Source organism: Phacochoerus africanus, chromosome 8 (genome assembly GCF_016906955.1).
Source record: "Phacochoerus africanus isolate WHEZ1 chromosome 8, ROS_Pafr_v1, whole genome shotgun sequence".
In the NCBI taxonomy this organism is placed as follows: domain Eukaryota; kingdom Metazoa; phylum Chordata; class Mammalia; order Artiodactyla; family Suidae; genus Phacochoerus; species Phacochoerus africanus.
In genome coordinates this window covers 12,581,041-12,596,395 of record NC_062551.1, presented here as the reverse complement: position 1 = coordinate 12,596,395, position 15,355 = coordinate 12,581,041, and the positions used below count along the sequence as shown (strand labels likewise).

The 15,355-nt window shown below is 46.8% G+C and overlaps 1 protein-coding gene across 2 annotated transcripts in view; it reads right to left on the bottom strand.

Annotated features, from left to right (window-relative positions):
- Nucleotides 1-15,355, bottom strand: part of WDR59 (WD repeat domain 59) — an 86,247-nt gene that overhangs the window by 32,660 nt on the left and 38,232 nt on the right. The window contains exons 10-17 of one of the 2 annotated variants that reach the window (XM_047789834.1): nt 12,285-12,441; nt 10,074-10,153; nt 7,960-8,092; nt 7,702-7,826; nt 5,189-5,353; nt 2,815-2,910; nt 2,503-2,659; nt 1,933-2,002 (exon numbers count right to left, since the gene is read on the bottom strand). In XM_047789834.1, the coding sequence (XP_047645790.1) occupies nt 1,933-2,002; nt 2,503-2,659; nt 2,815-2,910; nt 5,189-5,353; nt 7,702-7,826; nt 7,960-8,092; nt 10,074-10,153; nt 12,285-12,441 (983 nt within the window). The other variant, XM_047789835.1, reaches the window with a different exon arrangement.

Genomic DNA, 15,355 nt, shown 5'->3' with positions numbered 1-15,355 from the left:
ACAGAAGTATGAACAAGCAGTATTATTTTCATATAGTGCAACCACTGCTACATGCAACAATGTGGATTAATCCCAAAAACATTCAGTTGAGCAAAATAAGCCAGAATAAAAGAGTACACGCTGCATCACTCTAGATGACGTTCAAGCACAGGCAAAAGTAAACTACAATGATGGAATCAGAAAAGCGCATCTCCTCTGGGTAAAGGGACTGGGGAACATTTTGGGATAAGGGCCACACTATGTATCTTGATCTGGGTGCTGGTCATCAAGGTAGACTTCACATTTGGGTACCCTAAATTATACAACAAAAACAGTACCAAAAAGTTCTAATAGGTACATTTCACCCCTGATCCAAAGTCTAGATACAGGTATTTGCTGTTTCCCTTTATGAGAAGGTAACTGTTTCCTTGTTCAACTTTTTTTTTTTTTTTTTTTTTTAGGGTCGTACCTGGGGCGTATGGAAGTTCCCAGGCTAGGGGTCAAATTGGAGCTGCAGCTGCCAGCCTACACCACAGCCACAGCAATGCCAGATCCAAGCCACGTCTGGGACCTGTACGACAGCTCGTGGCAACACCGGATCCTTAAGCCACTGCGCGAGGCCAGGGATCGAACCCATATCTTCACGGATCCTAGTCAGGTTCGTTACCACTGAGACACAACAGGAACTCCCTTTGTCCAACTTTCTGACTAAGGAACCTGGTATGCTGTAGGAGGCTCTCTGTCATTTAACTCCCAGTTCTTGTGGGGACAAGGTCTCACCTGCCAGGTTTACTACAGCAACTAGCAAACTATCAGGGCAGCAGTAGTGTCTGCTCGTGACCTTGGTGTAATGTCCTCTCTTTCTTATTAGCTTATCTGTTCATTATAGGTATGCTAATCATATCACATCCAACATAACTAGTGTTTGTAGCAGGAAGCTAAGTTATCTTGGTCACCACACTTTAGAACCAGAAGTCTACAATATAATATTTAAGTTTAAAAAGTCGGCAGTGTGGAGGAGGCCGTAAACATGTGGGAATAGGGGTATGTGAGAATGCTCTGTACTTTGCAATCCATTTTGCTATGAACCTAAAAGAGAAAATATATTAATAAAGAAAAAAAAAAATCTATAATCTGATCCGCCCATTCAACTCCTAGGTATATACCCAAGAAAAATGAAAACATATATATCCAAATACAAATTGGTACAGGATGTTCACAGCAGTATTATTCCTAACAGCCAAAAAGGGGAAACAACCCCAATGTCCACTGACTAATGAATGAACAAATCAAGTATGGAGAATACGAGTGAGGGAACATCACTTGGCAATAAAAAGAAATGAAGTTCAGATACAGCTACAACATCCATGCTCCCTGAAAATACACTAAGTGAAAGAAGGAACACACACAGATTCCATTTATGTGAACGGTCTAGAACAGGTGAATTTATAGATAGAAAGTAGATCAGTGTTTGCCCAGGCCTGGAGGAAAGGGGAACGTGGGGGCTGCTGTGACCCCTAAGCGACGCAAAGTTCCTTTCTGGGGTCATGAAAAGGTTCTAGAATTGCCTGCAGTGATGGCCACACACACACTACACACGGGAGGTAACGAGTCAGAGTGGCTAATTTGTGTTATGGGACTACACATGATCTCTTGCCATTTTTCTAATTTTATTTAATGTCCAGATAATACCTTAGAAATAGGGGAAAAGCACATTAAAAGAGAACCTGCCTTGTTTTGACAATAGCTTTTATCAAATAACTCCCTCTAGGAGTAACTTCACAGTAGAAATCTCAGCTGAGCTGCCAGTTTACGAACCCTGATCTTTCGGGAAGAAATCTCAGAATGAGTGTTTGCTGAAGAACTAGAACCAGTTGTCCAAAGACACGCTCCCAGATGTCTGCCCACTTCTGGTCCATGAACACGGCTTATGCCTGCACCTTCCAGACTCACCTTGGAGTGGGCTCTGTTGGAGACACTGCTCGATGCATCGTCATGGGCCTCGTGAAATACACCAGGTACCCTGTCAAAGGAGTTAGTACATGTGCACATCAGGGTCAATGAGCTGGACGTGGGAAACCCTAAGACAGCACTGGCCAGTCTTTTGTCTATCTCGGGATGCCTGAAGGATAAGACGTAGTAACCCAAGTTACACAACAGGCATGACACTTCACACAGACAAGGGTGAGAATCTCCGGGACCCGGGAGAGATGGGATGCATGCGGTCTGGACCAGTCTTCACAGGCACTTTCTATTCCTAAGAACGTTCTCGATATTCTGAGGCAAAACTCAAATTCACACTCAACAGAACGAAAAAACTTTAGACTGTAATTCTGGTGAAACACTCTCAGGATACGTCCCCAGCCGCCAATGCGGCATCAGACCACATGACACTATGACAGAAATCTTCTGAGTTCTCAGGAAAGAAAAACAAAGACAAATATTCTGACGGAAATTTTTAAATAGACATTCTTAGCTGCACGCTCTCAAAATCTATAATCAGAGAACCAAAAAGAGACCAACCTGCCCCACAGAACCTGGCCCCCGAGGTCCGGGGAAAAGGAATATTGGCATCCTGGTAGGACCCGTAAGCGGTGGTGACCCGGGCGAACGTTGGTAGGGGCGGCGTGACGGAGTTCGGGAGCGCAAAGGGGTTGCTGGAAGCGCTGTCTTCTTGGTTCTGAAATTTTAAAATCAACAGACTAAAACCCACACTCTGTCTTCAAGCTGAATTACAAAACGGGATACGTTATTACAAGATCAGGGAGCCCAGGGGTTTAGGGAGGAAGAAAGGAAATAAAACCCCAAAGCATAGGTTGCTAACAAGGATCCCACCACAAAAGACTCGAGGCAGGAGACGAGCTGGCGCAGGCAGGGCTCCAGACAGCTCTGGTTGCGTTTCACTTTTTGCAGGGAAGTGTCTTTCAGGATCTAGAAAAGGCGCAAAACACAGTCAAGAATAGCAACATTCTTTCTTCCGGTTCGCTTTTGTTATCTATGAGAAGCATCAGAAAGAGGAGCGATGCTGAGGATGCTGGGCGACTGCAGCGTGGCTGGGTCTGAGGCTGCCAACGCAGCACACCCCCCTGAGCCCTCAACCTCCAGGAAGCTCAGAGCAAGATTCTTTTGCATGTTCTCTTCAAGAAGCACTTTGAGAGGACATGTTTCTAGTACTGGAACAACTATGCTTCCTTTACAGCCGATTCTACGCCTGTGCTCTCACCCCACCTGACCCCATCCTCCTCCTCCAGGATTACATAGAAGTAATATCCTCCTGAAGTTTCCTGGTGGCTCAACGAGTTAAGGATCTGGTGTTGTCACCCTTTTGGCTCTGGTTACTGCTGTGGTTTGGGGTCAATCCCCGGCCCAGGAACTTCCGCATTCTGTAGGGGAAAAAAAAAGTAATATCCTCCAGTCTGGACTGAAAACTGTTCCAAGGGATACACAGATGCCAGGGGGAACCGATTTCACTTTGGTGAAAATGAAAATATACCTTTTTTTTTTTTGGTCCTTTAAAATATACAAAAGCCTATCATTTTAAAGCATGTGCTACAGAAATAAAGTGACACACTCACTGAAGACAGGCATGTCGACTGGCCCTGGGCTGTCCAGCATGGAAGTTACGGCTCACATGGGGCCACAGAGCCCAGGAAGCATGGCAAGTCTGGATTGAGATACATCGTAAGTATAAAACTCACGCCAAAAGTTGAAGACTTGGTAACAAAAAGGAAAAAAAAAGAAATGTACACTATCTCAATTTTTATATTGGTTACATGTTGATATGATAATACCTTGTTTGTTTTGTTTTGTTTTTCTTTCAACCAAGCCCAAAGCATGCAGATGTTCCTGGACCAAGAATGGAACCTACACCACAGCAATAACACCACTAGGTCCTTAACCTGCTAAGCCACCAGGGAATTCTCAATATGATAATACCTTGGATATACTGAATTAAATAAAAATACTATTGAAATTAATTTACTTGCTACTTTAAAGTTTTTTAGTGTGGCTACTAAGAAATTTAAAATTACATGTGGTCTGCGTTATATTCCTACTGGACAGAACTGAATTAGACCTTTAAAGACATTTCTTGGGGTTTTCTTGTGGCTCAGTGGGTTAAGGATCTGGCGTTACCACTGCAGCAGAGCAGGTTGTTGCTGTGGTCTTGGTTCGATCTCCAGCTCAGGAACTTTTGCATGCTATGGGTACAGCCAAAAAAGAAAAATAAATACTCTTCCTAATCTTATCATTTTTATGCCAAAAGAAAAATATATCTTTTCTGTATGTCCAAACGAGACAGTGAAATGTTTAGACTCCGAGGACAAAACATCAGGTACCACAAAATCTGAGAAATTAGCATTTCAGACACCTGAAAAAGACACCTGATAAAGTCTTGGGTTATGGATCATGCCACAAGAAGATGGAATAATCAAGTGTGTGCAATACCGAGGAGCCAAAAAAACGAACAGCTCTCAGGTCAACTTGGCTTCAGCAACACCCTGCCACTATTTCACATGTCATGCTGCTCAGACTGAAAAAAGGTGTATCAGCCCAGCTTGTGGGGCTTTTTGATGGGGATTCCACCTGATGAGTTCTGCCTGAAGTGGCAAATCAAATTTCTGAACTTGTAGAGGCAAAGACGAGATGCCAGGCTGGCCCCTTCCATTCAGGAGGAACAGCTATGCCGTCACACACCTGGCTGTCCAGCCAGCCAGCTTCAACCTGAGCCAACACATCTTCTGTTATGCAATGGATTTTTTGTAATGCCCTTACATTACATTACATTTTTTCTGATTAGAAAGTATCATTTAGGTTTAGAACATTCTTTGCCTATTGTTTTGCAGATAAATGATACTGTATTCTACTAACCTGGGATTCTTGCACAGCATTAATGAGATCTGTGAGTAGACTACATGCAATTATAGAATTTCCTATTTTTTATATGCAGTACTTCTGAAATTATATGCAACATGTGTGCAAATTTTTCTGTGGAAAGATCCATGGTTTTCACTGAACTTTCAAAGGGGGGGCCATGACCCTGATTAAGAACCAGCGCTCACTGGTTTCTACACAAAGGGAATACAATCGTTAGCAATGACTTCTGATCAGCACTGGCATTCAACTTTACCCCTCAACTCAAACACGGATGCACATGAGCAGTGCCTCCCTCTTAGGATATCAAGGAGAACCTGCCAACAGAGATGCCCACCTTCAGCAGCTTCGCTTTCATCGTGGACGTGATGGTGGTGGGGTTAATGAACTGGAAGGAAGGGGCCGCGTGGTTCGGGTACTGCGCCGGGAACTTCACCAGCATCTTGACGCGATGGTTGCTGCAGTGCACGGACACCGTGCAGCTCCTGTCTGCTGCATCCATCTGCAGGGGACAAATGCATAGCTGCTTTGGAGATGAACTAACTGCAAATAGTCTTCATTGGCAAATGGGTTTAAATAAGGTAAGTGAATGCTCTAGGTATCTAGTAACCAAGTGAAGGGAGAGGGTTTCCAAAGACAATACATGTGAAAGATGTGGGCAACCTCATTTTCGAAACAGATATTTAACTTCGGCACCGATATAATAAGGTCATGGTGTTTCAACTTAAAAAATCTTCATCCCAAAGCTGCAATAAAGGTTGAAACTTATGTTTACTTTGAGATGGGAAAATACAGCAGGAAGACGTTAAAGATCTGACTCAAATTAAAAGTCCATAGGGTGGGAGCTCCCATCGTCGTGGTGCAGAGGAAATGAATCCAACTAGGAACCACGAAGTTGCGAGTTCAGTCCCTGGCCTCACTCACTGGGTTAAAGATCCGGCGTTGCCATGAGCTGTGGTGTAGGTCGCAGATGCACCGTGGATCCCGCATTGCTGTGGCTGTGGTGTAGGCTGGCTGCTACAGCTCCGATTAGACCCCTAGCCTGGGAACCTCCATATGCCGTGGGTGCAGCCCTAAAAAGACAAAAATAAATAAATATGTAAAAGTTCACAGAGACAGAAAGACAGAGCCAAGGGGACGGGAAATGGGGAGAGGCTGCCTATGGATGTAGGGTTTCTTTAGGGATGATGCAAACTCTGGAAGTAGACAGCAGTGATGATTGCAGGGCTTTGTGAAAACTAAACTGTACACTCGAAAAGGGCAAATTTCTTGATATGTGAATTATATCTCGGTAATTTTTAAAAAGCAGCCCTGGAAGGAGTTCCTGTCGTGGTGCAGCCAAAATGAATCTGATTAGGAACCATGAGGTTGCAGGTTCGATCCCTGGCCTCATTCAGTGGGTTGAGGATCCAGCGTTGCCACGAGCTGTGGTGTAGGCTGCAGATACGGCTTGTATCTGGCATTGCTGTGGCTGTGGCTGTGGCGTGGGCCGGAGGCTACAGCTCCAATTAGACCCCTAGCCTGGGAACCTCCATATGCCATGGGTGTGGCCCAAAAAGCCCCCCCCCCCCAAAAAAAAAAGCAGTTCTGGGAAAGGAATCAAGATCTCCTTCTCAGACTTGATCAGTGAATAGCCACACTGTTCTCAACTCCGACAAAGGGAGTATAAACTGAGTTGATATAGATAACCAATTAACCAAAGAATCCTTTATCTCTTTCAATTTCTTATGCCACCATCTAGAGATGACAGCAAAAAGAGCCATACACATGGGAAACTCAGATATAGCTGCTGACCTCACCCAAGTCATTTCTTTCTTTTTTTTGTCTTTTTAAGGCCACACAGCATATGGAAGCTCCCAGGCTAGGAGTCCAATTAGAGCTACAGCTGCCGGCCTAATCCACAGCCAGATCCGAGCTGCGTCTGTGACCTACACCACAGCTCATGGCAAGCTGGATCCTTAACCCACTGATCAAGGCCAGGGATTGAACCCACATCCTCATGGATGCTAGTTGGGCTCGTTAACCACTGAGCCACAACTCGAACTTCCATTTCATTTGTTAGTGTCTCTGTTTCCTCCTCTGTAAAATGGGGATAAAACCACTTACTGCACAGTTGTTTTAAAGGCCAAATGAGATATTTATGTAGGTGCACATATCCAGGCCTACTGGGGTTTGTTTGTTTTGTTTTGTTTTTGGTGGCACTTGTGGTATGTGGCAATTCCTGGGCCAGGGATCAAATCTGCTTCACTGCAGTAACCAGAGCCACTGCAGTGACAATGCCAGATCCTTAACCCACTGAGCCACAAAGGAATTCCCAGGCCTACTGTTAAATGACGTTGAGCAAAAGAAAAACTAATTGAGTTTTGAAACCCCTTCACAGAGAGACTCAATTCTCTGAAGCAAAGAACTTCAATACCTGCCTATGTGTTAAATGAACAAAGAGGCTTGGTCACCTTCTCATTAGCAATCTAAATCCCCGAGGAAATGGCCAATAACAAGGCAAGATCATACAGCAAAGCACAAAGAGCCCTGCAGAGTTAGGAGAATGGCTTCCAAACTCTGCCCTGCCATTAACTCCACCAGTAACCTCTGCCAAAACGCGATAAACCTTCTGGGTCTGAGTATCTTCACATCTGGGAAAACGAGGTGCTGGAACATCTAAGGAGTGGGGGGGAGTCTGCCTTTGTAAAACATCTGTTTCTTTAGAAAACCAAGGAAACGAAAAAGCAAGCGCGGAGTGTCCCTGTTAGAGCACAGAGCTGTCTGCCAGCCCAAATCCTGGCCCACAGTCCCGCCCCACCGAGGGCCACCCGCCAGCCTGCGAGACGACGGCTGGGGAAGCGCGAGCACCTCCACGTTGACGTTGCGGATCTGCACGTTGATCAGGGAGAACTCCTGCTGCAGAGTCGGAGGCAGGCCCAGCGGGTCTGATTTCTTCTCTTCCAGGAGACTGCTCGGGGGGTCTTCCTTTAAGACTAGCAGGAGAGAGAGGTTCCACTGTTGGAAAACATTTCTGAAATGGATTCAGAGAGCAGTTCTGGGGTATCTGCCACGACTCGAAGACGCAGAGGGGGGCGCCTCACCTAAAACATCAGGGCGACCCATTACCTTCTTCTTCCCCGTGGCTTGAGTTGTGCTGGTGCTCCGCATCCTGAGTGTGAAGGGTCTTCTCCGGTTCTGGCAGCAGAGAAATGCCCTCAATGAACTCATCGACACCATCCAAGAGGTCGTGTGCGCACAGCTGCAACAGAGGGGGGGACATCCAGGTCTGGAGAAGTCTCAGGAAATGATCATTATGTTCAGCTGAATTCTGACTTAAAAATGGGAATCATGGAATTCCCTGGTGGCTCAGCGGGTTAAGGCTCTGGCATGGTCACTGTGTGGCTCTGGTTACTGCTGTGGCTTAGGTTCTCACCCTGGCCCACGAATTTCCACATACGACAGTGTGATTTAAAAAAAAAAAAGACAAAGTTCTCATCATGGCTCAGCAGAAACAAATCTGAGTAGTATCCATGAGGACACAGGTTCAATCCCTGGCCTTGCTCAGTGGATTAAAGATCCAGTGTTGCTGTGAGCTGTGGTGTAGGCCAGTGGCTACAGCTCCAATTTGACTGAGAACGTCCATGTGCCTTGAGTGTGACACTAAAAAGACCAAAAAAAGGAGGGTGGGGTGGTCCTGTTGTGGTTCAGTGGGTTGGGAACCCTACTAGTATCCATGAGGATGTGGGTTTGATCTCTGATCTCCATCAGTGGGTTAAAGGATCCAGCGTTGCCGTAAGCTGCAGTATAGGTCGTAGACGCGGCTTGGATCTGGAGTCACTGTGGCTATGAGAAGGCCAGAAGCTGCAGCTCCGATTCAAATCCTAGCCCAGGAACTTCCACATGCCATAGGTGCAGCCCTAAAAATTAAAAAAAAAAAAAAAAATTGGGAATCACAAAGGAGAAAGATGTCAGCTGCAAAACAACACAATCAAAGTAGGTTTTGCCCATCACCAACTCTCCCTGGTTAAACCCAAAGGATAACAGACTCTATTATTCTACCCTGTAAAATGTTTTATCCTGTTCACAGTTTACGCAAATCTAAGAAAACTTTTTTTTTTGTCTTTTCTAGGGCCACACCCATGGCATATGGAGATTCCCAGGCTAGGGGTCCAATCAGAGCTGCTGCTGCCAGCCTACACTAGAGCCACAGCAACTCAGGATCCAAGCCGCATCTGCAACCTACACCACAGCTCACGGCAATGCTGGATCCCTAACCCACTGAGCAAGGGCAGGGATTGAACCCGCAACCTCATGGTTCCCAGTCAGATTCGTTAACCACTGAGCCACGAGGGGAACTCCGTGACCCAGCATTTTCTATCTGCCCTGTGCAGAGCACTCTGTGTGATACGACATAGGTGAGAGATTGTTCCCGCCTTCAAGGAATTCAGCCACCAGGTGAGGAGTCAGAACTCCTGATGGGGCAGAACAAACCAAGGGCCACACAAGCAATTCACACCGGGTACCACTGTGCTTGATAGAAGAGACACAATTTAAGAGTTCCCATTGTGGCTCAGTGGTTAACGAATCTGACTGGGAACCATGCGGTTGCAGGTTCGATCCCTGGCCTTGCTCAGTGGGTTAGGGATCCAGCGTTGCTGTGAGCTGTGGTGTAGGTTGCAGATGCGGCTCGGATCCCACGTTGCTGTGGCTCTGGCGTAGGCCGGCGGCTACAGCTCCGATTGGACCCCTAGCCTGGGAACCTCCATATGCCGCAAGAGCAGCCCTCAAAAGGCAAAAAGACAAAAATAAACACAAAAAAAATAAAAGAAGAGATACATTTTAGGGGACAAAAACTGGAAAGGGCTTCAAGCGACAGTCCTTGTGATGAAGGGATCCGGGATCCGACCACTGCAGAGTGTGAGGGAGACTTTTCTGGCCTGTTTAGAAGGAATAGAAGTGAAGTCCCCAGGCCACTTGCTCAGTATGCTAACTCATGCTATCTTAGACCAGAACAAGAGAAAAAAGAGATAGTCAGAGGCTCTGCAGCCTTAAAGCAGTGACACTGAAGCTGGCTCTTAAAGACCTCAAAGCCTCCATGTAGGGTACCAGCCTCTTGGCCAACCAGCACCATGTATTCAATGCCCCTCCGGTATCCTCTAACTTCCGCCACTACCAAAGCTTCTATTTTAAGTTCCCGGTGTATGCAGTTACTTCCCTCCACCACAGACGTGAATACGTACCCTCTGCATCTGGGAATCCACCCTCCACATTCTCAAGGTCTGATCCCGAGACCACGTAACCAGCTGGTAGTCCTTGGACCCTAGAAATCACCAGATAAGAATCCAGGAGATTTTTCGGGATTCAACATCAAGTTTGTTACAGGTCACGATGGCATGAGATTCATTCATTTATCCACCAAACAAATATTTATGGCACACTGCCTGTAGGCCAGGCGCCGTTCTAGGCACTAGGACTATAACGTGAACATGAGAATCTCTCTCTTTACAGATCTCACACTTCAGGAGTGGAAACAGACACACATATAATAACATGTCCAGCAGTGACAGTGTTATTAAAAAAAAAAAACAAAAGATAGGAGTTCCCACCGGGGCACAACATGATCGGTGGTATCTCCGCAGCGCCAGGACACGGGGGTTGGAGCCCCATCCCAGCACAGTGGGTTACAAGAATACAGCATTTCTGCAGCTGTGGCACAGGCTGCAATTGTGGCTTGGATCTGATCCCTGGCCTGGGAACTCCATCTGCCAAAAGGCAGCCAAAATAAGGCAGAAAAAACAAAACAAAACAAAACAAAACATGATAAGAGGACAGAAACTGATGGGGGAAGTATTTTTAGACAGACTTCCCTGAGGAAGTCACATTTGAGCAGAAATTTAAATGAAGTGAAACAACAGCTGGCAAATTAGCATGTGAAGATCGATGCTGGGATTTAACGTCACACTGAACCTTCACCGCCACAAGTGATCTTCCGTTTATGTGCTCCAGAGGAGCTGGAGATGAATATGTTATTTGTAAAATGAACTGTTTTAAACGCATCCTGGGGAAGTTCCCATTGCGGCTCAGCAGTAAGGAACCCAACGAGTATCCATGAGGACACAGGTTCAATCCCTGGTCTCACTCAGTGTGTTAAGGATCCAGCCATGCCATGAGCTGTGGTGTAGGTCAAAGGCCCGGCTCAGATCCACTGCTGCAGTGGCTGTGGCGCAGGCTGGCAACTACAGCTTCAATTCAACCCCTAGCCTGGGAACTTCCATATGCCATGGGAGTGGCCCTAAAAAGACAAAACAATAAAATAGAATAAAATAAAAAATAAATAAATGCATTGTGGCATCTTATTGTTTAGAAGAACTTTTTGGTAAAGAGCTGAATCTTTGATTTCACTTTTAAAAAGTTTTATTGAAGTTTAGTTGATTTACAATGTTGTGGCAATTTCTGCTATATAACAAAGTGATTCATTATACATATATACACGTCTGTTCTCTTTCTCTTTGTCCCCAAAAAGACAAAAATAAAAAATAAAAAATCCTTTTTTTGAGGCTTTTGAAAAGGCTTGTGAGGGTCACAAACATGCTGGGATAAGATAACTATTCTAATCCCAGGTCCACCAAAGACCTCTCCCAGGCTCTGGCCAAGCCACGTCACTCCCCTGCCTGGATTTCCTTCTGTGATATGCAAGGACCACAAAACAGACTTCTGGTCTGGAAAACATTTAGAGACCAGACAGGAGGCTGCAACGAAATCTGCATGGTGAGTTGGTGGAGAAACTCAGGTCGAGGGCTTCCTGACTCCCAGGACACTTAGGCTGCATTGGTAAGGACTGGATAGATTAAGCTGCAGTAACAATCAGACCCAAGTCTCGGCGGCTTAAAGCAAAGATTTCCTGCTCTCTGCAGCTCCACCTCACCCTCACCCCACATGACGTGTTGCCAGAGCCACAGTGGAAGCAGAGAGCATGAATAATCACACACTGACTGTTTCCACTTCAACCCAGAAGAGATGGCATCACTTCCGTTCATGGTTCAAGATCAAAGCAGGTCATGTGGCCAAACCTACCTTCAAGGCGATGGGAAGTAAAAGACCACAGTGTGTTTTTGAACAGAACTGGGACTGTGTGGGAGTAGCAAGGGCCAAGGGCCAGGGATTTCTGGGCATGACCCCAGAGTTTCCCAGCTCTGGAAGTGACCCAACAGCAAGGCTACCAACCTGTTACAGATCCCTTCCATGCAGGAGAAAGAATGCACAGGACACGAGGGAAGAGGAGGGCAACTGGGGCAAGAACCACAGCCACACATCCTTTCACCCACCTGCGAGTGAAGGGGAAGGCGCCCTGACTCCCGCTCCTGAGCCAGCTCTGGCCCCGCACCCTCCCCTCCGATCGCTGGTGAACAGGGCCCGGGGGGGAAAGGGTCAGCGGTCTCTCTACCACCCACCTTCCTTCTGCTTCCTCCACTGGAACTCCAGCACCACGTCATCGTGGCCCACAAAGGTATGGACCGGAGTGTTCAGGTCAAAGACATTCCACAAGAGCAGGCTGTTCTCCCTCCGCAGCTGGGGGACCATCACCGTCACCAATCCATTGCTGAAAGGCTATGGCCAGAAAGAGAAAAGCAGCAACTATTCCAGGGAGAATCAGCCGAGGTCTCAGTTACCCAAGTTGGAATTCTAGCCTCACTAGGACAAATCAGGTGACAGAAGGCCTCGACCCACCTGGGGAATGTTTCCCCAATTCCCTAAGTTGACCATCACATCTACATTACGTTTGCCTTTCTTCCTTCCTTCCCGACAGAAGGGACGACAGCAAGGGAAACTAAAGCAAAGCCAAACACTCAGAGAAGAACTTTCTTTTAAAATCTAAAACAAGGAGTTCCTTCACAGCTCAGTGGGTTAAGATCCATGAGGATGAGGGTTCATTGGTCTTGCTGAGTGGGTCGGGGATCCGGCGTTGCTGCGAGCTGTGACGTAGGTCACAGATGTGGCTCAGATCTCAGCAGTTCTGTGCTGTGGGAAAGGGCTCAGTTACAGCTCCACTTCCACCCTTAGCCTAGGAACCGCCATATGCCACAGGTGCGGCCTTAATAAAAGATAAATAAATAAAATTTTTTTTAAAAATCAGCAAATGGGAGTTCCCATCATGGCTTAGTGGGAACAAATCTGACTAGTATCCATGAGGATGCAGGTTGGGTTCCTGGCCCTGCTCAGTGGGTTAAGGATCTGGTGCTGCCGTGAGCTGCAATATAGGTCGCAGACTCGGGCTTGGATCCTGTGTGGCTGTGACTGTGGCGTAGGCAGCAGCTACAGCTCTGATTCGACCCCTAGCCTCGGAACCTCCATATGCCATGAGTACAGCCCTAAGAAGCGGAGAAAAAAAAATATGGAGTTCCCGTCGTGGCGCAGTGGTTAACGAATCCGACTAGGAACCATGAGGTTGCGGGTTCGGTCCCTGCCCTTGCTCAGTGGGTTAACGATCCGGCGTTGCCGTGAGCTGTGGTGTAGGTTGCAGACGCGGCTCGGATCCTGCGTTGCTCTGGCTCTGGCGTAGGCCGGAGGCTACAGCTCCGATTCGACCCCTAGCATGGGAACCTCCATATGCCACGGGAGCGGCCCAAGAAATAGCAAAAAAAAAAAAAAAAAAAAAAAGACTAAATAAATAAATAAATAAAATAAAAATAAAAACCAGCCAATGGCTCTGACTGTTGCACATGAGAACAGCCCGTCTCACAATCCGGCGCCTCTCCATGAGCCCGCTCCGAGGGTCACCAAGGGCTCTCCCAAAATGAGCTCGCAAGGACCACGGGCAACCCCAGATAGCCAACTGCCCCTGCCATGTGCAGAGGCACCAGAAACGCACCTTCCTCATCACGTGTCCCTCCCCACTGCCCCCAAGACCACAGCTTTTCAAAGGAAAACCTTCTGACTTCAGAACAGGCACTTTCACTTATCAACACCCCATTTACAAGGCACCTAGGAGCCCATGTGGCTGATGTGCGGACTCTGTTCTTTAAGGAACAAACCACAACCGCCTAAGAGCACATTTCTCTTCGCCTCGCCTCTGGGCATCGCTCCTGAGCTTTTCTTTCTTTTTTAAAGCAAACCTATTAATCCAGAGAAGAATTTCAACTCATAAGAACCATGTCTGGCTTCTTCCCAAACGCTCCCAGATGTGAAGGCCAGGTAAGACCTCGAATACCTTCTACGCTCCACAAGGACAGCCTGATGGAGCTTTATGCACCCCGGGCTCCCTTTCAAGAAGACACTGAAGTGAATACAGTGGCTCTCATGAGCAGCTATCAGCGTGGCAGGGAAAAACCTGCGGGAAGGTTGTTAAGAGCTTACGCGCTACCTCTGTAGCATTTCAGGTTCACACCGCCTCTTCATACACAGCTTGCGTGGAAGGGGAAGCATACTGTACAGAGACTGAATGCCACTGAAATTGTACACAGTGAATTTCATTACAATTTTTTTAAAAAAAGAGCAAGGCATAGTAAACCTTAGTATTCATATTCGACAGGGGAAGAAACTATTGCTCAAAAACATCAGGTGGCTTGCCCCAGGCCACACAAATATTAAATGGGCCATTGCAGCATTCTTCACAATAGCCAAGACAGAGAAACAGCCTACATGTCCATCGGTGGATAAAGAAGATGTGATATATATAAATGGGATATTATTCAGGAAAAAGGAAGGAAATCCTGCCATTTGTCAGCACATGGGTGGACCTTGAATGTGTATCACGTTATATGACAATTACATCCCAATAAAGCTGGGGAGATTCTCTCTCTCTCTCTCTCCCTGGGACTGCCCCCCAAGCTCTCTCCCTCTCTCTCTACCTCTCAATCTTTCCTCCCTTCCTTTCTCCCCCTAGAGAGAGCCATGTGGTATAAATTTTAAATTTAGAAAACAATGCAGCATTTGATATTTTAATATTGATCATTCAAATTAGAAGCCTCCTGGGCTGATTGATATTTATATTACTAATGAGGCATTTCCAAAAAGGGTTTGCCTCTCAGTTTAGAAACTGCCACTGAGAAGGGGGGCCTAGGAGAACCCCCTCAGCCACCCTGACAACTGACATTTATTTCTCTAACTGCTGCCCTCAGGCAGGAAGCAGGCCATTCTGGCATCTCTACCTGACCTTTGTCACTTGTGGAAGGCGTCGCCCTCACCTCCATGCCCTGTCCCCCTGGGCCACAGCCGGGGGCCTCATCTTGAACCTGCAGCCCTGGGACCTCGCTGCTGTTAAGCTAAACTGGAGACCACAGGCCGGCAGCCTCCATGTGGGACGCTTATTTACAGTAACCACAGACTCTGTCTTCATGTACTGAACTCTTTCTGAGGAATCCACCTTTATTACTTATAAGGTTTCTTTAAAGGAAAAATGCGGAATTCCCCTGTGGCTCAGTGGTAATGAACCCAACTAGTATCCATGAGGACAAAGGTTTGATCCCTGGCCTCGCTCAGTGGGTTAAGGACCCCGCATTGCTGTGGCTGTGGCGTAGGCCGG